Genomic DNA, 24849 nt, shown 5'->3' with positions numbered 1-24849 from the left:
TATATTTTGATTGGATTAACCTGTCCTCAGCTTCTACGCATTACAACTATGTTTCCAGTAAAATATGTACCAATGGTCCGACATAGCGAGTTTCAGGAGGGTTTTACTCGTTAAAAGAAGTATTTAACAGTTTTATGAATCATCGTCATATTTAATGTTTATGTTAGCTCTGTTACCTCAGATATCAGCTAGAGCCTATACAAAGGCATAAAAAATTGTCTTATTTTGAAGTGTTCCCTTTTCACAATGGCATGTGTGATGAGGGATATAAAGGCCTCACAGGTCTTTTCAATATCCAGGAGGACGATATTTGTTTCTTAAGGTACAACCTTTTAGTGTCGTAATTTAATATATGAGCCAATTGGGCTACTGTACTTAGCCCAGAGCTGAAACAAAATTGTTCTTCCTTTTACGAAAATATTATTTTTAATTCCCCAATTTCGTGGTCCGGTTGACCAATTAATATATTACAATTAATTAAGGTTTTTAGTTGAGATTAAAAAAATGGAAAAAAAGGAGGGAAAATTCAAAAGGTGGGGTTGAGATGGGAAGTTAGTGTCCGAGTGGATCGAGGTCACGATAGCTCAAGTGGTAGAGCAGCGGTGTATCTAGCCGAAGATCGTGGGTTCGAATCCCGCTCGTGCCATTGACTTTTTTATTTCAACTAAAAACCTTAATTAATTATTTTTCATATTAGCTTTTAAATTTTTTTACGCAAAGAGCTGAATAAACTAATTGTTTTAAAATTGAAGGGATTTCATGATGATTACCTTGTTTTTTTTTACAGAAATTATCTTTTGGACATTCAGTCCAATGGCATAAGAAAAGCATGGATTTGGAAAGATAAGTGGAAAGGACCAATTTTGTGGAACGTATTTTTTTTTTTTTTTTTTTTTTTGGCGTTATGAACTATGCATATTAGCCATGTGACAAACTCGTATATGTGTGTTCAAATTTGGGGGGTTATTGGGAAAAAAGGGCCAGGGGCAACGGTGGGAATCGAACCCACGACCGCGGCGTGAGAGTCTCTCATGCTAACCACTCGGCTACCGCGGTCCCCATGTGGAACGTATTTCAAACTGCGGTTTGAGATTTGATCGAGTACAGATGATTTTTCAATTTGGTGGGATAGGATGATCTTGAATTTTATTCCCTTGGACCAGGGTGCATTTACGTGAATTGTCGTTCTAAACATCAAAATGCAATCTTATTTTATTTTATTAAAACAAGAGTTTAATTCATGTAAATTAACAAAAGAAATTTACTTTTCGCCTCGAAGGAAACATCTAAAAAAAATTAATTGCCATCGCGGGCGTCGGTGGCCGCAACGGTTTAGGCGTTGACACGGAGCTCATCACTGTAAGATAAAAGTCCCGGGTTCGAATCCAGCGGCCCTGGATGGAACCTCTGCTATTGCGAACCCTCGTAAAAAAAAAAAGTATGTCATTGAAAAAATAAAAACTTTCAGACACGTACTGTAGAATACGATCTTCCTACCAGAACCTGCTTTGATGTTAAAATGGAGTAATTAAAAATTATATATTTTATCTATTAGTAAATATATTGTATAAATGTTATTAATATATAAACATGTATAAGTTCTTAATACCCTGTTTATATAAATTATAATTTTTTAAATGTACTGAAGAGAAGACGCAGTGTTGCTCCAAATTCAACTGTGATAAAAGTATTGAAAAAAAGAAAACAATAATTTGTGATATACAGTGGCATATGAATCTGCTAAACTAAAAACTGAACAAATGCAAAACAGTAATGATTTCTTGTAGTCTTTTTAAAAATTATGTGAGATTATTTTGGCTCTATTGAACAATCAGTACATAAAGTAAAACAACAAGAATAATTTTTAAATCAATTTAACATAATGAATATGTTATAATTTCATGGTAAATCGAAAGCTAATTAAACAACAATTCATTGGCATCAAAGCACACAATAGGATAATGTATATGTGAATAGAAGAGAAACAAGTTAAAGTAAATAAACAATTTATAATGCATAGAATAATATGTGTTTGAACTTTGGTGTATCGGGGCTCACATTTAAAGTTCCTTTCACTTTTGCGTTTACTCCCACTTCTATTTGTACTTTTTGTTGATATTGATTTTCGTTGAAATAAGATATTTCGTTTATTTGAATTTAAATAAGAGATAATGTAATTTAAGGGACTCATATTTAAACATGTTTGCCATGTAAATTTGATTATTTAGATAGAATTTCCCTCGGATTTGTAATATGGGCGTTTGTTTTGATAATAAAGTAAATTAAATTTTTCCCGTCTCCCATGGCAAAAGATTTACACTAGATTGCATCATCCGCTAGCACAGTTGGTAGAGATTACCCAACCTTTTCAGAAGAGATAAGAGAAGATAACGTCATATCTCAAGGCGGTTTGTTTACCGGAATGGCGTGACAACTATGACGTCGCCGGCGGGTATAAATGCGGTCCCTCTCGGCTCAGTCGTCATCGTTTCAATTGTACAAAGCAGCAAACCAGAGCTGACAGCAATCAACGACAATCAGAGCAAAATGGCTTTGCAAACTGAAGGTGAGCTTTTTAAATTTTTACTTTATTTCTGAAGCGAATCAAAGAAAGAAAACATGCTTGACAACATGACATCAAATGCTATGATTAAATTTCGTTATTTGTACATCCCATTAGCCTGAATCGAAATTGTGATATACGTATGTATGGGCAGTACTCAGGCAACAATAAACGTTTATGTTCAACATTATTTGCGTACACATGCACACAAATTCAAACACATCATTTTTTACATTATAAATTGTTAATTTTGTTTTACTCGTTTCACCTTCTATGCAGATATACATTCTCTTATTCTATGTTTTCGTGCCAATAGATTGTTGTTTTTTCATTAGCTTTCAATTTACCATTAAATTACGAGTAAACAAAAATGAATATTTAAAAAAAACATTGTCAATGAACATTAATTTTGAAACGTAAAAATGATTCCATTCATGAAAAATGTAGTCTTCGTACACAGAAAATTTACTGGCCTCTGTCAACTCACAAGAATTATTTAGCTTTGGATAAAAATCGTCCACAAACAATTGTTTTGTTATTTTATAAATTTATCTATTGTTGTTACTGTCTAAAAATTTATTTGGTGATTTTGGTAGGTGAGAAAATTTTTCTCAGGTCATTTTACATCTTTCCGCTCTCTACTTACAAAGTCAAATCACACGGGTTAAAATTGCTTAATTTTCTTTATTTTTTTCCATTCAAATATTTTAATTCGAAAAGCTTTTATAACGATTTTTTAAATAGCATATGATTTCTTTCAGTATTGAAGATGTACTAATAGTAAAACACGTATTATCATCTCCAAAATTTAGTCTAAAAAGTACCATCATTTTGAAAGAAATTCTTTTTTTTATCGATTTAGTTGCCTTGGTATTTGATAACACAATTTAAGAAAATAACATTTATTATCATCAAATACTAAAAAATGTATCCACGTTTCTTTAAATTATAAATTTGAACTTCTATTTTTCGAAAAAATTTTATTCTTTAGAATTAATTAAGGTTTTCAGTTGAGATATAAAAGTCAATGGCACGAGCGGGAATCGAACTCACGATTTTCGGCTTGATACGCCGCTGCTCTACCACTTGAGCTATCGTGACCTCAATCCACTCGGACACTAACTTCCCATCTCAACCCCACCTTTTGAATTTTCCCTCCTTTTTGCCATTTTTCAATTTTCTCCTTTTTTTATCTCAACCAAAAAACCTTAATTATTTGTAATATATTAATTGGTCAAGCGGACTACGAAACTAGTGAATTAACTGAATTTATTCTTTTGTAATCAATTAAATATACTTTTTTTGTAGGATACATTCTTTTTGTTTGATTGAAAATTTATTGAAAAAACAAGAATTCTGGAGAAATAAAACTGGTGTGTGACAATAATTATCAATGTGCGATATTTCAAAAGCCACAGTTTCTTTCGTAGGTATAATTTAACTGTTTTATTTAGGTTTAGATCTAGGCTATTAGGAGTCGGTCAATTTTGCGCACCGCCATCAATTATTTGGCTACTATAAAATTTCCATCATTGTCTTGAGCTTTTCATCAAGCTTAAGGTCTTTACGAGATCTCAAAACTTTCTTAACGGCTTCCGCTACTTCAGGCCTGGTTTTTACTCTCACAGAAGTCAGATCTGCTGTATCGAAGAAGATCTTGGCAATAACTGCACAGACTTGTTTCTGCTGCTCCTTGTCTATGCAGTTCACTGACACTCTAGTCCTAGCACATTCTAGGTTTAGTAATTCTGCCGTAACTTCCACCGATTGTTTTTTAATGAACTTTGTTGAATGCCCATGTCCACGAATTTCCAATTGAAACGAGGAATTCTTCTTCTTTAGTATTCTACGTTTTTGACAGTTTGTTGTATCCCGCAAAACTATTTTGTTTTGGTGTGTTGACTGACTGCTTGGCCAATTTTTTTCTTTACTTGGCAATATGTGCAGAATTGTTTATACTCCTCCGAGTCAATACGGACGCTTCCGAAAGTCTGCAGAGTCCAATCAGCAATATAATTCTAGTCAATACAACAACACTAACAAACCCTACGTTTAGTACTTTTGCTGGTAGTTGATGCGTTGGTCCTGGGACGGTTTTGTAGGCCGTCCTGAAACAACACCCCATTAAACCGAAGGGCTATTCTTAAACCTATCTGTAATGGATCTCTATTTTTGGCAATTTGGTTGAAGCAAAACGGTTCAAGACCGACCGTGTCCTCATCGAACTTTCCTCGTCCTTCTGCCTCAATCTACTCTATCTGATAGTTTAATTAGACAGTTTTCGACAATATGAATTTTGGGATTATGTCATTGATAGTTTAGAGAGAAATATCGTGAATTTTCAACTGCATAACATGCTTTTAAGAAATTACCATTTTTAATAAACGATAAAGTACCCTTGTTAGACGTTAACTATCAAAATAAAAAAATATATTGTATTTTTTGTTTTAAAAATCTATCTAACAATGTATACAATGATTATTCGGAGATCGAGAGATGCGGTCTGATGTGACGTAGGTTTTAGAAAAACATTTTCTTTATCGTGCCAACGTTTCGATCTTTATTGAGATCATCTTCGGGGCTCAATGCGTTTGGTTTCTGTGTAATTGTGTCATGCTTGCCTGTCGTGTTGAGAGTGCCCAGCGTACACAATTTGTGCATACACCATAGTTATGTAAATTACTTAACATTATTCTATTGAAAGCCGTATTTGTAGTGTCGTTTTATCACAATAGAGAATTGGTTTGTTTGTATAGATTTTATATAACCAAACTAAAATTAATTAAATAGTAATAATATTCATGAGTACATGTTTCAATTTTGGAAAGAATAACAATTAAAAAAGATTAATAATTTTGAGTAAAATTGAAGAATAGAATTAATTACAAAATATTTTAAACCTACATATCTATTTTGTAATAATTGGAAAATTTGGTGTTTTTGTTGTAGTTAATATTTTATCCAAAAAATACTTTTACTATGTATGCATGTATCTATAATACATGCACTAAATATTCATTCGAAACATTAATAACCTATTAAAACCTATAGTTTTTCTATAGTTACTTATTTGAATTCACATAATATCTATTATGCATAATAACACATAATATCTATATTACTTTCTTTAATTTTTCTTAAATTTTAATACAGTGTAAACCAGAAAAGGCGTTCTTAACTACACAAGACACGATTCTAAGAAAACAAAGTTAAATAAATGTGAATTAACATTCTAAATTGAATGTATTTGGGAAGAACTCTGAATACAAATGAAATAAATAAATCTAGATAATTTGATAGATAGATATACAATAGAAGAAATACAATGAATCGTTCCTCACCGTAAATGGAGCCTACATTATGTTGTTACACGGTCGTGATTAGATCAGGGTTGACAAGGGGAAGGGATCAAATTCCGAAGAAGAAAATTCATTAATGAAGGATATTATCGAACTAGGGTGTTCATGTCAGATGAAAGGAAGTAGGTTCACCTTCATCACCCAAGGGTTAACTTAATTATTTCCTACATCCATCTAACGTGGTTCTTTTACTATTTATAATCAATATTTCCTTTAATTACTAGTAATCCGAGCAGAATTTTATGAGTTTATTGTATAAAATTTTAGAATGTTACGACTGCAAATGTTACGATGATACCAAAAAGGAAGAACAGTGCAGCCTTTTCAACAAAGGATGTACATTGAGTAAGTTTGCTTGTTTGTTGAGTGAGTTGTTTTATATGTTGATCGGTTTGACTAATTTTGCGTTGTAGCTTGCAAAGGCGGCAAGTGCGGTGGAAAGTGCGAAATTGGAAAAAAGCAATACTGTTTCTGCGTTATCAGCAGTGAGGACGAAGATAAATGTCCCATGAGCAAGTGCGTGCATAAAATCAAAACAACAGCTAAATGTTGCAAAAAAATGGAATGCCCTCATGCGAAAATCGACGACAAATGTATGTTTTTTTAAACTTGAAAATTTGTTAGAATTAATTAGTATTAAAACATTTAATTTAACAGCATTGAATAAAGAAGAAAGCCAGTCTGAGGTACAATGCTGCAAAGAAGATAATAAGGAATCGCCTAAATCCTGTGAAAATGTCAACTGTAGCAACGAAAGTAGTAGTGGTAAATATAAAACTTTCTACAATGAAATAATTCCTATACAATATGTACATATATTATAATTTATATGTTCTTAAATTAAGAAAAGAAGAAATGCTTACGCGGAGAAAATATTGAATTTCACTGCCCAGCTAAAACTGGATTTTTTTCAAAGAAAGGTGATTATAAATATTATTTAATATGGTTTATCTCAAAATACATCAATTTCGAAAGGTTCACATGTATGTTATTGTTCAGGCAACGAGGAATATAAAGAGGCATGTGAGAAAATGGAAAAATGCAGTATCGTCGTCAAATGTTCCAACAAAGATGATTGTAAGTTGAAATTTGTTAAATTGTATTTATTAATTATGATAATGATGATGAAGATCCGTATGAGTCAAAAACCAATAAAACCTTATTCCTGGCCACAATCCGTCTTCCGCCCTCACTATCCTTTCATACTAACCACATCGGGTTTTAGACACCATTGCAACAACCTTTGAGTTGAAGCAGTTCTGCCAATCGTCCTAGAGATCTCTTGTACATTTGACCGGATAGGCAATGCCTTCTGTATCAACTGTAGAGAATACATCTGTCTATTTTTCCCGATCAACTAAAACTTAACCACTTTTTAACTTTGCTGGTGTTCATTTCTTTTCCGTCTTAACCGGCGGTCTTTGCCGTCTCCCGTACTTAACCTCAAAACCTATCCCGTTATGACTTGCTAGTCACTGTTAGTTGGTAAGCTCAACGGCAGGAATCGTCGGTGTTCATATGGAACTGGTGCAACTCCTTTATACACTTTAAACTACCAACCTTTATTCTATCATTTCAATACCATAACTTTTTATATTAACCGATGAAATGGTTATCTTCATCTTTAACCCTCAACCCAAAATTACTCATAATATCATATACTGTACAAATCCAAATAAAATTAAACAAAATAAATAAATATCTAACCAGATCTGCTAGACGAACGTAATCAGCTTCCCAAAAAATAACAAAAATTTATAAACTACAAATTATTGAAACTGCTAAATCTCAAAATATGTTGATGGAACGTTATGTCTCACAATTTTAAAGTGGTTTTTTATTATGTATAATTACAGTATATGTGTAATTACTAGGTGACTGTGAAAACTGTAAAACCGACGTCGAAAAATGTGGCAAAAGTGACAAATGCGACAACTGCACTTGCTGCAAAAATTCTTGCTGTAATGTGACTTCGGATGATGAAAAATCCTGTAAGTAAGAGTTAATAATGTTGCAGTTAAGTAGCACCAAATATAATTTAAACCAAGATCAGTCAATTTTATAACTGCATAAAAACACCAAGCTCTTCAAATATTAATCATAATTTAAATTAAATGATTATTTTGTAAAAATATATTTTGTTTAAACTATTTGTACCTATTTATTTTTACCTTTACCTATATTTTACCTATTTACATTTTCAACTATTTAGTGTTACATTTTAGGTGAGTGTGAAAACTGTACATGCCGTGTTAAAAAAAGCGATGACAATGAAAAATGTAAAGATTGCAACTGCAACAAAAGTTCTTGTTGTGGTGTGGCTCCTGAAGACAAAAAATTATGTAAGTCGAAGGACATAAAAATTAACAAAAATAGCCATGGTTCTGATCCAATTTTATACCGTTCTAAGTGGTGTTTATAGAACGCCACAGTTTAATTTTAATGTAAATCCTCAACTTTTCTAGTTTTAGTTTTAATATAATGAAAACATGTTAACCTGATCAATTCATTTTACACATAAAGTTAATTTTAATTTTTAGGTAAATGTGAAAATTGCAACTGCTGTGTTAAGAAAAACATTGAGACTGACAAATGTGATTGCTCTTGTTGCAAAAATGCTTGTTGTCGAATGATCTGCAAAGATAAAAAAATATGTACGCCTTAACATAAATTCAATATTTAATCCTATTAGAGTTAAATTGAAATTGTTCTGATTATCCAAATTACACAGGTAAGACTAAAGTCTGCTGTGAACAACAACACAAAACCAGAAAGTGCTGCCCAAGTAGTTCGAAAATATCCTTCTCGTTCGTCAGCTGCTTCTAATCAGGAGGGGACGCCCTACGATTTGATTTACTGGGTCTATATATATAGTGATTTGATATTGGCTAATTGGAATTCTGATGACTGTCTTGTAAAATAAAAATGTAAATGCTTGCTCAAAATATTATAAATTATTAACAACCCTTCATATCTCTTTTAAGTAATCTGTGCAAAAATGAATATGGAAATTTGTAAATTTTAAAGAAGTTGTGAATAATGATTTCATGGTTCAGTTGATAAAGTTTACAAACAAATTTTGTGTTGTTTATTAATTATGAAAAATGAACAACTGGAAATATAAAATTTTAATTTATTTTATTTTCTACAACGCATTAACCAAAAAAACGATAAACACGAAGATTACCTATTTTCTTAACAAACACGATTTTTCTCTTTATTCCTTTTTTAATGCAGATTCTGTTTAATCGTGGAAAGATACCACGTTGAACTAGAATTTCACGATATTATTGTGAGAATGAGCAGTCATGGAAGGTCATATGACAGAGGAAGTTGATCTACCTCCGATCGTGTTCTCCTGGGCTCTATTTCGTTACCGAGAGACTGGAAAATGGTAACACACGACCAGGTTGTGGATTACTGTGCGTTATACTTTGTGACACTGGAAGGCAGAAATACTGCCATTATTGCAAGATAAAGTCACATTCAGAGCTTGCCAGATCCTAAATGAAGTAATTATGCCCACTCCCCCATTAAGATGACCTTCAGAGAAATGGCGTCACTGGGGACACCGGACACTAAGGTGCAGCAACCGCCTAGAAGTGCTCATAGATCAAAAAGCTATTATATTGACGTATAGTTGCATTTCAATTTATTAGCGATATTCAGGGTCGAAGAGTTTACCGGGAACCAAGGATGCGTAAAATGTTCTGCTCTCTCCCTCCATCTCTCTCCCTCCCACCCACTCTCTCTCACTCTCTCAATCTTACTCTCTTTCTCTCTCTGTATTTATCTATATCTCTCTCTCAATCTTCTTATATCCCACACACACACACACACACACACACACTCTCACACTCTATATATATATATATATCACTCTCTTTCTCTTTCCCGCTCCCACTCTCTTTTTCTCTTTCCCGCTCCCACTGTCTTTCACTCTCTCTCTCTCTCTCTCTCTCTCTCATACTCTCTCTCAATCTATCTATATTTCTTTCAATCTCTCTCACAATATCTAACTATCTCTTTCTCTCTCACACTGTCTCTCCCTCTTTCACTCCATACTAATTTTATTAAAGCTTTTATTTGTTAAAAATTTATTTAACAAAGCAATCAATTTAAGTTTGTTTAGTTTGTCAACATTTTTAATTATAAAAGCTATTATAAAACCACAGAAAAACGCATTTCTTATCATTTGTGAAATATGTTGATTATTGTATGTAAAACCTTTTTCTTATTAGCATTTATTTTGTTTTAATATTAAATTAATTATGCTAAAATGTAGGTGCTGCGCGGGTGATTTTATAAACGTTTAAACACTTTCCAATTGCTTTTAAGATTCATGACATGTATTGATCTTGATATTCAAAAATATAAACCAAATTATATACTTTTCAAGTTTTTTTAAATAATAATACTAACCTAGGCCAAAAACAATATGTAGACAAGAATGGAAGAAAATGAAGAATTGAAGAATAAGGAAATACATTTTTAGTTAAAATTTAAACGTCGTTAATTTCATGGTTGAATTGGTATTGAAAGCAGTGAATTTTACATTCTGTTTTGGTTAGTTTTACATAAAAAATATCTATTTTAGGTTTAATTCCTTCGTATTTATACTTCTTTTGTAATATCGATCTTTAAAAATTATAAAATTGGGAAACCTTTAATTATTCAGAAATCGTGAGATGCGGTCTGGTGTGATGTAGGTTTCTCACTGGCACTCTCAACACGACACGCAAGAATGGCACAATTACACAGAAGACAAACACTTTGAGTGAGTAGTAATACTTTGATTGAATATAAAAAATAAAATAAAAAAATATATATTTAGCATTGTATAAATTCACTTTTCCACAACCTAAATGTATTTGTTAAATGTAAACAATGTTTGTAAATCCCAGGCCCTGAAGATGATTTCAATAAAGATCGAAACGTTGGCACGAAAAAAGAAAATGTTTTTCTGAAACCTACATCACATCAGAACGCATCTCACGATTTCTGAATAATTATCGATTAACGGTCACTAATCACCACACATTTCTACACGAGAAGAAACCTTTAATGTTAGAAAAATGCAGTTTTAATGTTAAATTGCTCTTTGTTGGGCATCCGCATATAAATATTTTCAGAAACTGTACAATCCGAACAGCATCCATTAGTGTAAAAAAAAATACAATTACAACCCTTCCGAATTAAAGGTAATCATTTATGCGAAAGCGAAGCAGTCATCTCAGTTTGCCGTAAAATGTTTAAATTGTTTAAATATCGTAATATTCCAGCCCTTCTGAATAAAACATTACTCACAGGTAAAATAAAGGCGTTCCGAGTTATTTCCTGATCCCATGTTTGCAAACTTTCTCAGCTATATCTGACTATAAACCAACAACCCAGCGCGAACCGGGGAGAATACAAATTATACATTGTCTGTTTTTACTGCTTGGATTTTCAACAACAAAATAGTTTTATCGATGAAGGCAGTAGAATATAACAAACAATATATACTCTACTATGGTTTACCTTTTTGCTATTTGTTTTTCCACAGTTTTCTTTTAGACAGTTTACTAAATCAATTCAACAAGGATTTAAATTTTTAAAATTATTTGGTTTCAATTCAAATTAATATTAAATGTATCTGAGCTGATGTAATGGAACGAAACGTCTGATATTTTCCTGTAAAATATAATCTAAATATTTATTTACTGCAAAACTGACTTCAATTTTTTTAATGACCTTATTTTTTTCATATGAAAATTTTTTGAGCTAAGGAGGAGGGTTCAGAAATTACAGACGCGACGATGGGAATCAAACCCTCAACCGAGAGGTTTACGAGGCAGACTGATGGGTTTACTATGCTACTTGCCTTTTGGTTTATTAGACTAAATAAAAAAACCCACAGCGGGTTTTGAAGAGGGGGAAACCAATTTTTTCATGTTATGGTTCTTTTATGATTTAAAAAATAAAACATGGTAATTATTTTTAATTTTTATTATGTAGCTGCCATTTTGCATTCGGTATTCATTTCTGGGCTTCTTTCATCTTCTGCAACAGCCTGAAAAATGAAATACTCTTATACTTCAAGCTTTGTAAATTTTCTATAGCACTAACTACCTCCTCCTCCGGGTGAAGCACATCCACATCCTCCACCGCCGCCAGGTTCTAAAAAAATATAAAAAATATATACTCGACAAAATACAAATACTTAAATAATTCAAATATGTAGGTTAATTCACCAGTGGAATTGGTAGATCCTTTCGAATCCTTCTTTTTGTTCTTATTCTTTTCCTTCCTAATGCGCCTCTCTTGATTTTCACAAAGAAATGATTATAATTAAGAATCAGATTAAAACACTTCACACAACTTCAAAAACATACCTCTTTCTTCGTCAGTATCGATTTCTTCTGCAATCAGCCGAAAACAATATTTGGTGTGAGTATAATACAACTACAGTTGGTTATTCATTTGTCATTTTTTGTTTGTGATAATTATAAGCTACATTCACTTACGAATCGCAACACGACGAAAAATTATCCTAAATGATTATACGATTTATTCCATAATGTCTAATACGTTAATTTAATTGTTTTGCTATATATCAAGGGTTCATAACTGAATTCATTCTCAAAATAAAGCAAATTCATCGATTAAAAATCTCGAACTTCGGATATAAGATTCATTTTATTTCATTAAAGCATAATTCAAATAGTTTTATTTCTTAATGAAATAAAATGATATAGTTAGTAATCAGCAAAACGACCAGACATTTATTAGTAGCATATGAAAACCAAATTTAAATCATGTGATTATTTGAAATATTTCATAAATATTGATATTGTTATAAAATTTTGTTGGTATTGAAATCCATGAACTTAAATTGGCCTAATTGGTTACACGTTCACTTTAAACCATAGATTTTATTTAACATTGAATCGTTCAAAATCACATGTATTTATAATTTCTTTTTTTTCACTCTACCAAAAATCTGTAATTATTTGTTTTTTGTTTGCATGTGTTTCTACACTGTATAGGGTTTTTAAAAGAAACATAATATTTTTGAAAATTCATTTTATTAAGTCGAACAATCTAAAAATGGTTTCAAACACGGCTACATCTAGAAATAGTTAAGATAAATAATTTTTAAAAAGGTTTTTATGAAGAGAGTCAAATTGTCCGGCGTTGGCTCAAAAATTTTACAAAACGAGTTTTTATAGTAAAGATTTTAATAGAATAATGAGAATAAGAGTTTGATCGATTGTTTTCAATCGGACTTTTGCATTGTTTTCTCATTTTACAATAGATGTAATTTTTTCTTTAGCTCTAAATGAAAAAGTCTTGAATTAAAAATCACTGATGAACCGTGAAATGGCACAACGTTCTCAATAAAGTTCTTAAATTTAGCCGGAGAAATCAGGTTTTTTTTACCATGATATTACATAAAAGCAGCAAAATATTTTTAAAAAATCCTGTGATACTATTTTTTCGTGATTTATTTCTATAAAAATAAAATAAAACAATAACTTGAGTTAACGAGGCTCGTACAACATTTAAATAGATTATCAAATTTTTTAATGTACAAAAAAAAAACGTATTCCTGAATAAACAGCTTACCTGATTTGCGAGTTTCGTCGCGGCTTGGATTGACTCGTGGCATTGTGGATTGTTTGGAGGGATGGAGGTTGGGTACCTGCTTGCAAGCTACACTAAAATTATTGTGAATGGTGCTAATTGCATCACATGATCAAATCAATTTTTCAATTAAATTGTCGATTGTTTTATCAAATAGAACGGCATGTGGCACAAATGAAATTGAATCAGTTGTTTCTTTACTTTTACGCATTAATGGCAAACGGTTGTGAATAAAAAAAAAATTAAACAAATTTAAACTTTTTATAGACAAAATACTAAATGTTAAAGCTTTTTTCGTTATTTTGCTTTCAGAAAGGGAGGCTACAGACTTCGGATTACAGATTTCAAAAAAAATTTATATGATGTTACTTCATTGGAAAATATTAGATACGTGTTTTATTGTAATCGTTGTTGAAATATACCGAAAGAAGACAAATTCATCTTTGCACCGATTAACCGAGGTCGAGACTCACTTTATTTCATAGTTAACCTGGAAAATAATTGTACAACCCCTTGTAAATTTGGTCTTGTCACTTTTGTAATAGGGGAAAGGTAAATCTGCAATAACGGTCTGATATTACGTCAAATATTACGTTTACACACAGTCACAAGTTTGCACAGGTCTTAAAGGTGAGTACATATTAAGCATTTAATCCCGCGTGTATTTGGACTTGCATGATTGTACCTTCAAAGCAATTTAGGATTTAATCAAATATCTAAAATTTTAATAAGCAGGAGATAAAACCTCTTTTCGTTTAAACTGGTGTAGCTAAGCATTGTGTGTGTGTGGCATGATTGAAAAGAATCACTTTAAATTAGAGAACCCAGCCATAAAGCTCGTTTACATTTTGACTTAAATACGGTTACAGTACGTACACAAGGTTAAAATATGAATATGATAGTGTTTGGTTATGTTTTTGAAATAAATTATTACAAAGACTTTATAAAAAATTAATTATTTACATTTATCTTAAGGTAGAACACATTAAATAATCATTATTTGGTGATCGTGAAATGCGGTCTGGTGTGACGTAGGTTTTAGAAAAACATTTTCTTTATCGTGCCACGTTCCGATCTGTATTGAGATCATCTTCAGGACCTTATGTTTAAATTTTACAAATACATGTGGGGTGTGAAAAAAAGAGAATTTATACAATGCTAGAAATTTTAGATTCAATCAAAGCATTTGTAAAATTTCTCAACTCAAAAAAACTCAATGTCAGTTTCTAGCGTAATATTTAATAAATTGTTTTCACATCCTTCATGTATTTGTAAAATTCAAACACAGTTTATAAATCCGAGGCCCTGAAGATGATCTCAATAAAGATCGATCATCATAACCATTAACTAATGGTCACTAAACATCACACATTAAATAATCCAACTGTGTGGTAATTAACATAATCATAAATTTTTTAAATCGACATTTTAAAGAATAATGAATGCTATAAAGGTCTTCTAAGTCACATCAACATAAAAGCACAACGTATTCTAGTAACGTAGTTTCTACCAAAGGTTCAATTTGAAGCACAATTTTAAAATTAGTTGTTTTCCAACAATGTTTTCATTGAATTTACTAATAACAATAATGTTAAGATATATTTTCATTTGCGTTAATTTTTAATTTATTGCTCTATTTCTGTTGAGAAATCGTGCCAACTCGACACAATATATATTTTTTTAATCTGAAAATTATAACTACCTTCAATTTGTTAAAAAGACTGAAATATTATTTGGAGGTCGTCAGTTGCGGTCCGGTGTGACATAGGTTTTAGAAAAACGTTTCTATCTTTATTGAGATCATCTTCAGGGCCTTGTGTTGTCTGCATTTCAACAAAAAAGTTCTCTGGTTGATAGTCAATGCAACTTTCTTTTCATTATATTAATTAAGGTTTTTAGTTGAGATAAAAATCAATCTCACGATTGGACCACGAAAACTAGTGAATTGAATAAGTTAAAATGAAGTATATCTTCGCTAAAGCTCTCCGTGGCCTTTTCAATTGTCGCCGAGAATAGAATAGATTACACGACATTTGAAAAATAGCAAAAAGGAGGGAAAATTCAAAAGCTGGGGTTGAGATGGGAATTTGGTGTCCGAGTGGATCGAAGTCACGATAGCTCAACCAGTGGCGTATTTAGCCGAACGTCGTGGGTTCGAATCCCGCTCGTGACATTGACTTTTTTATCTCAACTAAAACCTTAATTTATTAAATGATATTAATTGGTCAAGCGGACCACGAAAACTAGTGAATTTATTTTCATTGTTGGCGATGTCACAATGAAAAGAAACTTACATCGGCTATCAATCAGAGAATTTTTTGTTGAAATGCAGGCATCACAAGGCCATAAAGATCGAAACGTTTTAAGGCTAAAGAAAATGTTTTTGTAAAACCTGCGTCACACCAAACCGCATCTCACGATCTCCGAATAATCATTAATTAACGGTCTCTGAACACCACACTTATAAAAATAAAAGTAAAGAAACTATTAATTGGCAGTATTCCAATTACTACAACGTTGTATAATTAATTGACAGTAGTGTCACTATCACTGTCACTAGATAAGAGATCCCGGTGCCATCGTCGACTTTTGTCGATGAAAGTTTCTGATTTTGAGGAATGATGTTGGTTAAGATGGTTCAATGAAAGCTGGAAAGTAACTGGAGCGTATTTTATCTTGGACGAAAGGAATATTTATGTGTAATTTTCTTGGACACGTAAAGTGAAGCACCAGGTATTTTTCTAAAGATGGGTCTGCTGAAATGCTGAAGATATTGGAATGTTTGGATCAACCTCACACTTCATTTCAGTATGTCCATACTGAGGTGTTATAAAGAAGCGTTTTATTTGAGAAGTTAAATCAAAACGTTCATTAAGAAGTTTCGTAAGTTCTTGAAGATTTAGATGTGCGTGGAAATTCCACGTCAAACATTTGCCTACGAACTTTGTAGCTTCTCCGCAGTCGGGAGGGGGTAATATTGAAATAAACCAGAGGAGGATCTTTTTGCGGGGAGTGATGTTTTTATGGGTGGAATTTTCCGAGTTAAAATTTTTTTTCCACACAGGACTGTAGTAGAGGGAAGTTGTTTTATAGGTTTGATTCAAAGGTCGGAATCAGAATTACTTGAGAAGATCTGCATTGGTCACAGTGTTGGTTTGAGGATCGGATGTCAGCTGTGTATATTAGATATAATCTGGGGCTAATAAGCTATCCAGAGAAATACCAACTTGGTTAATGTAATAAGCAGAGAGGGAATTGTCTTCAATGACTCGAAAAGCTTTAATCATGAACAGCAAACCTTGGTGTTAAATCTGACATGTCCAGAAAGGTCCCATTAGCAGTACTACCCAACTCAAGGGAAGAGGACGTAAGGAGTTGGGAAAATCAAATTGATTGTCAGGAATTACTTTAGATCATTTATGAGAGAATTATTTTTAATATGAGCTTTTCTAAAATTTTTCCCAAAATGGTTAATAGATTTATTAGTCTATTTGGGTGTTTCATAGCGAAAAGTGTTACACAAGAGAAACTTAGTTGATATTGCTGCAAATATAGTAATTATTTCTTGTAACGTCTTCCTAGAACTAAACAATAACAGTACTAAATGTTACTAAACTTTGTACTGAAAAATGAATTCTTCGTGTAGGCAAGCTTTCGTGCGATCGGGTGCTGTGAAGAAGGGCGAAGAATTTCTTATTTTAAAAAAATAATAGAGGCCCACTTATCTAGGAAAGGATGAAAGACTAGATTGCACCGCCTGGACAAGGGTGGGTGTGACTTGCGTGCTCGGGGGCAGCGGGGGTGGAAAACTGCACCCTCCTCACAGTCTCTTCCTGGAACCCGCTGCTTCCCAATTCGCTTCTTTAGGTGAAAAGTACACGTGGCATTTCACGTGTTCGGAAGTGGTGTTGTGATAAAACCCTGTGACGGCGCTGTCTTCTCTACCGAAACCTGTCTCTAAGGTACAGCTTTCATTTTTTCACCTATAATTGTCGTTCTACGTATCAAATAACATTAAAACATAAGTAAACATAATAAAATGCGTAATATGGTTTGATTCTGCATATAAACTAAGCATAAATAAAGTCTAAAAAATATTTTATTTATTGTACAAACAACTTTTTATTATAACTATTTCAGGTAAACATAATCTCACAATTAAAGCAGTTTCTGCATATGCTTAAAAGCGAAGCATAAAACAACAAAGCACATTCCATAAATAAAAAAAAGTTTTTATATTAAATGATGATTTGTGTCTGCCTGAGAGAACTTAATAATATCTGCTGGTGTACTATAAAGTTGTGTTTTATATATCGAGACAGGCATATTGCCCTTGTATATTAAAGTGTTTAATCAGATGCTGATATATGATTGCTTGATATATTTTCCTTACAGAAGCATGTAAGTCTTATTTATTTTATATCATAAGAACATGCAACGCATTTGTTTGTAACAAAAGTGTGCAAAAACTTAACAAGAACTAAAAAGTTGATGCTTGAATCCAGCCTAGATACAAGTAAACTAATTCAAGATGTAGATCAGGATATGGTTCAATTCCGAATCTACATCTATAATTAAAAACTGCTAGTAGTAAACTACATCCTTGCAATTAAACAACATAAATATCTTCCAAACTATTTGTTTTATTGTATGAAGAGGATGGTGAGATGTAAAGTTGAGGTTTTTTACACCAATCTGTGATTATTGTGCCATCTGGTTGTTTTATTACGAGGGTATCTAAAATGGTATTGTTTTCGATTTCATGTCTAAATTTTAAGCGCAGGTGAAAGCTGTTAAATTTAATTATATAGTAATTATATAATATCATTTTTAAAAGTAAAAACCAAGTAAAACAATCATCACATTCCGTACATCAAACATTTCTACACAGTTTAATTCTTTAACAATTTGGTTTTCCTTTCCCTAATTATGCCCCTGCATAATCCGGTAAGGACCATTACTAATGTTTTTTCCCATTGTCGGCTACTTTCACATCAAAGAAGCCGACTCCTCAAATAAAAATGTCTTTCTATTCCAATTTCCTTCCCCACCTCCTTCAAAATCCAACGTATATAAACATAAAACAGGGCTGGCACTCTCAACACGACTCACAAGATGACACAATTACGCAGAAAACAAACACTTTGAGTGAGTACAAATATTTTCATTGAATATAAAAATATTTTTTTTTATTGCATAAATTCATTTTTTTCCACTACCTACATGCATTTGTTAAAGTTAAAAAATGTTTGTAAATCCCAGGCCCTGAAGATGATCTTCGATGATCGAAAAGTTGGCACGATAAAGAATATGTTTTTCTAAAATCTACGTCGCACCGGACCGCATCTCACGCTCTAAGCTAATCAAGTGGAAAATCATTACGCTTTTGCTATGGCGTTCTTACAAAATTACTGAACTTTAGAAAAGCGTATTTCTTCTTTTGTAACCAAAAAACATTTTCTGTTAGAAATGTAGATAATCTCTCCAATAGATTCAAGTTCAGTAGCTAGTCCCTGAAAAATCCCACCATGGATATTTCTTTTGAATCTTTCTTCCCTACACACAAGGAAATTGATTTTTTACAGTTCAATTGGATTTAGTTGATTTTCCTTTCTTCAAAACAAAGAATACATTAAAAATGAAATCATTCCGAATTTTCCGAAAGCTTTAATACAATGTATGAGAAGGAATGGATAACCGTGATGCTGCACGTGCCAATTTATGTAAGTAAAATAACATGCGATTTACCTACTTTTCTGGCACATATATTTATAGTAAGTAGAATCAACTTCTTCTAAGCCTGCGCATTACTTGTATTATTTTTATTACACGTTCGAGCTTTTGAGATCAAAGTTGAAAATGTTTAATTTGTGTTCTCCATTGTACGCCTGTCGGTCTTTCCCAAGCAATAGCGATATAGAAAGTTTACAAACGTTAACTCTGGGAAATAACTCGCCTTAATTTTACAAGAGAATTTAATTCACATGAAATACTTCGAAATTTTAGAACTTTACGCATTCCAAAACACAAATTAGTTTCTGCGAGTGACGGTTTTTTCTAAATAGCTTCAAACGATTGTACTTTCTTAATTTAAAATTTAAAATCATTAAGTGGTCAGCGTCTCAGCAATTATAATTATGTCCTTTTTAGATGGCCGAGCTGAATTTCTCTTGAACCAGTGACGATATAAAAAGGAGGTAACTCTGCCTAATATGAGATGCAAGTTCACAAGGCCATTAGAAAAATAATGAATGATGTTGATATTGTTTTAAGTTTAAAGTGAAAATATATTTGTAATATATAATTTTAATAGCAGACTTAGGGGGGCGTCGGTGGGCGCACGGCGTTCATCACTGTAAGGTAAATGTCCCGGGTTCGAATCCAGGGCCGCTGGTACATACTTACCAATGGGCTTTATCACAAACACCGGCACCTTGAGGGTTTATATGACCTCTGACGTTGCGAACCCTCGTAAAAAAAAATAGCAGACTTAGTTTATGATTAGTGCTTATATTCATTGTACTCTATCGTTATAATCAGATCTGTCAACTTCTCTTCACCCCTTAAATTGCGGTAGATGAAAGTTTAATTCTCAAAAAGAACGAATCACAGTTTTACAGATAGTAGTGTAGGACAATCGTAGTGCATATCTACATAAAAAGCTGCTATTTTGTGCTTGATTGAGAAGTACACACTTTCTAAATGAGTTGATGATGTTGTAGTTGAGGTTAATTAAGAACTTGCAATGCAGTTTTTTTTTACGAAATTCCATCAAGAACACCACTTATATTATAATCCTTTGTTGTTTTTGGCACAAGGAAAACCAGTTGTAGGTTGGCGGTTGTTTTCACAGATACATTATCTTCAAAAGATACTATGGTAAAATTTTTGAGTTTTCTCAGAAGATTTTAACATAAATAAAATCCTTGCTGTGGAATGATCAAATATTCACTATTTTAATACTATGCTTGTGTTAATTTGTTTCAGTAGGGCCATTTTATTTATTCGTTCAAAAGTTTTGCTACTTTTATGAGGTTGATACTTAAATAAGTGACTACCTGGCCAAGAGGTTTAACTCGAAAATAAATAATATGTGAACTATCGGTATTGTGATTTTTTTTATATTAGCTTGCTTTGATTACGTTTTATTCAGATTATATTTTTCTTGGTTTCAAACAGTAATTATTGCACTACTAATACTCTGAACACAATTCAACTTTGATGACTCACCCTTTTTATAACCCTTAAGCTGTTCGATCTGACTATAGATTAATTCGTTTATGTTCATTTTTCAATTTATTTTGTTTAAAGGCGCTGTTAGTTATATTTATTCTTAATGATTTCTCAATGATCTGAATTTTAGTAAAACCTCATATATATATTGGAATTTTTCCCCCCTGACGAGACGTTTTGAACTAATAGTAAGCTTAAGTTAAGACAAGAGAAAGACTGGATCTTCATTGAGCCGAAGGTGTGATTTTCCGATACAGGACCAACGAGCTACCCACTTGGATCCTGGGGTGGGAATTTTTGATCCGGTTAATTATCGCACTCGTTCCTATTTTAATACGGAACATGGTCAATTCATGTTCATTTTATGAGGAACAATCAACCGGCATTTTTTCCTTTATTTTCCCTGTCACTTTTATTATCCCGCTTTACTGCCCTCTCGGCCATATAATCCTTTTCTTACGTCTTCTTATTTTGCAACGCGGCTCTATCCTTCCAGGCTTCACGTTTTCTTTTCAACTCGCTGAGAGAGGAAATTCGGAGAAAAAATTCACTTCAGTGTTAATCTCTTTTCCTTAATTTTTTTTATTTATAAACTATATCTCATGTCAAGGGGAGAATTTTTTAATACGCAGTAACTAGATGTAGATGTAGAAGTAATTTTTCAGGGTATAGTATACTGTGCCCTTTAAGAGCTATTGTATCCCCTGCTATTGTACTCTGCCTAAAACACATCGGTGATCCTATTTCATCAAGAAACTTGATTGTAGGCCCGGTTTCACTGGTTGAAGCTCTTCTATGGTCACATTATACATCCCAAAACATTTCCTCCTGCGGGCTAGTGTAACTCGGCAGTTCGTTAGTAGATGTGTTGATGTCTCCTCTGCCACTTTGCAGAATCTGCATGTGCCATCTTGGATATTCCAGTGTTTTTTAAGTGTCCATTTAACTTGCAGTGTCCTGTTATGAATCCTATTAGGATTCCCAGTTTATTTTTGCTTCCCTTGTTACAGTCTGTAATTTCTTTTCTTCCAAAATTGGTTAGAAGATTCTTGGATTGTCTGTGTCCAATGAGTGAATTCCATAGTTCCCTCATTTTCTTTTTGTCCTTCTGTCTGAGATATTCGTTGATAGTATGGGTTCCTATGCCACAGAAGGGTTCGGGTCCTTTCAGCGGTGTAGCAGCTCCTTGCCTTGCTCCTTGCTTTCTCGTTGCCTTCTCTCTCATATGTTATGGGACCCAGCAAAGGCTGTCTTTGTTCTGCGTACCTAATATGTTTAGTTTGGTTTTGCAGTTCAGCTCCATCCTTGAACAATGATATTTGAGCTTAGTGCTTCGATGGCTGCTTGGCTATTTGACATGATAGCTGTATTCTTGTTTTTGTACGCTTTACTTAGGTTGAGTTGGGTACATCTTTCGATTGAATGAATCTCAGCGTGAAAGATACTGGTGTATTTTCCCATGGGTTCTGAGTATTTGGTTCTACGTCCAAATACTTCTGCCCCTGTACCTTCTTGTGTTATAGATCCACTGTGTACCCAATGATGGTGCCATTCTTAAAATACGTGTTTCCCTCTCGTTCCCATTCTTTTTGAGTACCTAGGTTTAATTGGAAGTTTTGATACGCAATAACTAACTCTTATATTAAGCTAAACGATCGAAAATACTTTTCAATAAGTATCATCAGTAGATAGCAAAAATTGTAACACGTATAAAAAGTAACATATGTGCTAAAATAATATCACCTAATCAGAAAAAAATTAAAAAGTATTATTTTATAAATGCATTATATCATCAATCACATAAAGTTATCCATATTGAAAACAGTTTTATAATTATACTTTACATTAATATTGCTGTCAAAACTTGTTCACCTGTAAATAATCATCAAAGGAGGCTTTACATTTTGCGTGTCCATCTTTTAGATCTCAAGGTAAAGAAAGGAAATGTTCAGTGGCAATGGTTCAATTCTATGAATATTCAGTTTCAAAGCATCCCGCTGCCTGGTTTCTCTGATTTACCCCCTTTTAACTGAAACGTGTATTTATATCAAAGATAATTTTTGATTACGTAAATAATTAATAATCATTAGTTTTTTAAAGGTAGATTTTTAAAATAAATTCTGTTATAAAGCACGGCAAGAATTCTTTACAAACAAAATTTTATTTTGAATGTTGAGTTTTCTCCGTCAGACGGACCTGAAATTTTGATCTTTCTCTTCGTTGGATTGGGAAACATTCGTGTTTCGGCATTTCCTATTTTCAGAAGAACCAAAATACTTAGGATAAGCGGACGAAAATGATTTCAACCAAATTACAATTCAGGAGAGATATCGCGAAAATTAATCAGATTATTATAGTTAGGTCTTGATTTTTACTTTTTAGTATTATTATTTTACTTTTTTTATTCACTATTCTCGCCGTCCTCAGTCATGAGTGTTTCCTATATTTTACGTTTTATCATCAAAAGATCTCACAACAGCAGAACTGTCTGTAATGAATTGTAAACATTAACCCTGGTTTGGATTTGTCAGGAATATAGGCAGAATGAAACAAATAAATGAATAAAAAATAAATCCTTCTCTGAAGATGGCAGAATGCCGTAGAAACTAAAACCGTTTGTCAAACACAACAGTATCGATAGGCAGGCCAAATCAAGTTACAATTCTTTTTTTTTTAATTTAAATATGATCTTATAGGTTTGGAAATAAAAAGATGGTAAACGCCGTGAAATAAAACAGTGGTTTGATTTTTGTACGAATAATTACCCAATAGAACACCAAATTCAACTCCAATTATTTTACCAACGATCAAAAATTAAATTCTGATTTTTAATATCTCCTTTTTTAAAATTTTAAGACTAAGAGATGGAGCTAGTTTGAACTATGCCTGTGTATAATTTTTTTTTTGTAAACAATAAAACAGCAGAAATTTTGAAAAATAAGGAAACATTTTGTTACATCCGTTCATCGATCAGATATGTTTTTATTTATTAATACCGCTTTTGTAAATAAACTATGAAAGTATTGAGGATATAGAAAAAATGTTTAAGACTATAAAACCACAAAATTAATGAAATATTAAATATGAAAGAGAAAACATGTCATGTCTATATCTCAAGAATAAGAACCACCCGACAGTAAGGCGAACCTTCATAAAAAATTATAAAAATTTACTCAGGACAAATAAAACCGCGGCTATAATTACCTGGTTTACTCACCGTATTTTCTGAATAATGGACGAGCCATGCGGAAAACTGATCTTTTATGACTAGTTGTAAACTCGAAAAGAGATTCGACTCATTCAGGTAGGGCGGTTAAAAAATGAAAAGAAAAAAAAAACTAGGGAAACAAATATTTTGCAGACATCGCGGAAAGTAGCCGGTTCTCAGGCCGACTCGTAAAAAATCAGCGGGAACTTTAACTTTACTGGGCAGTAAAGCCGGGACTTGAATGGTCTCTAAAAATTTTTGTAGGTGCTTCTACCACTGGACGCACGTTTAGACATTGAATATGCAAGCCCGCCCGCAAACTTTTTAAACTTTATCTTCATGTGCTTCGGAAAAAATATCAATAATTAAATTTACTTATTGTCAACGGCAAATGAATCAATGGATCCCATACACACACCCTAAAACATACGGCTTCCTTTATTTGCTCTGCTCTAAGGCCACCTAATTGATTGAGAAGATAGCTAATACCATTCTTTGTTTTCTTTTTGTTATTACCAGAAGAAAAAAGGAAGTGTTTGATTTTTTAAATTCACAGAGACATATTGGTTTTCAATTTTTGTTTTATTTAAATTTCAATTTATTCATTATCGTTTATTGATTTTGTCTCTCGATCAATTTCTTTTGCCTGGAGTTAATAGATCAACTTTGTCGAACTTAATTGATCAAGAGTTACAACCGTGTAAAGGAGAGATTAATATGAAAGTGCGAAGATAGTAGATTCTAACGAAGAAAATTCCAAAGTATATGAAGGGGTACGGCTTAGAACGATCAGGGTCCATTTAATGTCACAATCTCGATAGTGTTGACATTTTGTAGCTCACATGCAACAAAAGCAATGT

At 32.6% G+C, this 24849-nt stretch overlaps 1 protein-coding gene and 2 long non-coding RNA genes across 5 annotated transcripts in view; 2 read left to right on the top strand and 1 right to left on the bottom strand.

The window, feature by feature from the left end:
- The first annotated feature begins 2421 nt into the window (after positions 1-2421).
- LOC106666685 (keratin-associated protein 10-4) lies at positions 2422-8867 on the top strand. Its single transcript, XM_014394041.2, has 10 exons — positions 2422-2566; positions 6190-6267; positions 6336-6515; positions 6580-6687; positions 6768-6842; positions 6922-6999; positions 7797-7913; positions 8148-8264; positions 8463-8576; positions 8654-8867. Exons 1-10 carry the CDS (start codon positions 2437-2439, stop codon positions 8746-8748), a joined length of 1092 nt encoding a protein of 363 aa, XP_014249527.1. The 5' UTR covers positions 2422-2436; the 3' UTR covers positions 8749-8867.
- A 3027-nt stretch (positions 8868-11894) lies between these two features.
- On the bottom strand, positions 11895-13685 carry LOC106666834. Its single transcript, XR_001340487.1, has 5 exons — positions 13531-13685; positions 12297-12323; positions 12156-12224; positions 12034-12081; positions 11895-11974 (listed from the first exon to the last, which is right to left on the bottom strand). It is a non-coding gene; the product is annotated as an uncharacterized LOC106666834 (long non-coding RNA).
- Positions 13686-13757: 72 nt separating this feature from the next.
- LOC106666836 overlaps positions 13758-24849 on the top strand; it is a 175680-nt gene continuing 164588 nt past the window's right edge. Inside the window, exons 1-3 of one of the 3 annotated variants that reach the window (XR_001340489.1) lie at positions 13758-14178; positions 17195-17510; positions 19699-19802. This is a non-coding gene — a long non-coding RNA (uncharacterized LOC106666836). Of the gene's footprint in view, positions 14179-17194; positions 17511-17688; positions 17771-19698; positions 19803-24849 lie in introns of those variants that run through there. The other 2 variants (XR_001340488.1, XR_002910931.1) reach the window with 2 other exon arrangements.

Source organism: Cimex lectularius, unplaced genomic scaffold (assembly GCF_000648675.2).
Source record: "Cimex lectularius strain Harlan isolate CLEC.00 unplaced genomic scaffold, Clec_2.1 scaffold2, whole genome shotgun sequence".
Lineage (NCBI taxonomy): Eukaryota > Metazoa > Arthropoda > Insecta > Hemiptera > Cimicidae > Cimex > Cimex lectularius.
This window is presented reverse-complemented; position numbering and strand designations above follow the sequence as displayed.

Coding starts and splice junctions, on each gene's coding strand:
- LOC106666685 (XM_014394041.2), top strand. CDS start 2,437: ATGACGTCGCCGGCGGGTATAAATGCGGTCCCTCTCGGCTCAGTCGTC. Junction 2,567..6,189: donor AATGGCTTTGCAAACTGAAG/GTGAGCTTTTTA, acceptor ATAAAATTTTAG/AATGTTACGACTGCAAATGT. Junction 7,914..8,147: donor TTCGGATGATGAAAAATCCT/GTAAGTAAGAGT, acceptor GTTACATTTTAG/GTGAGTGTGAAAACTGTACA.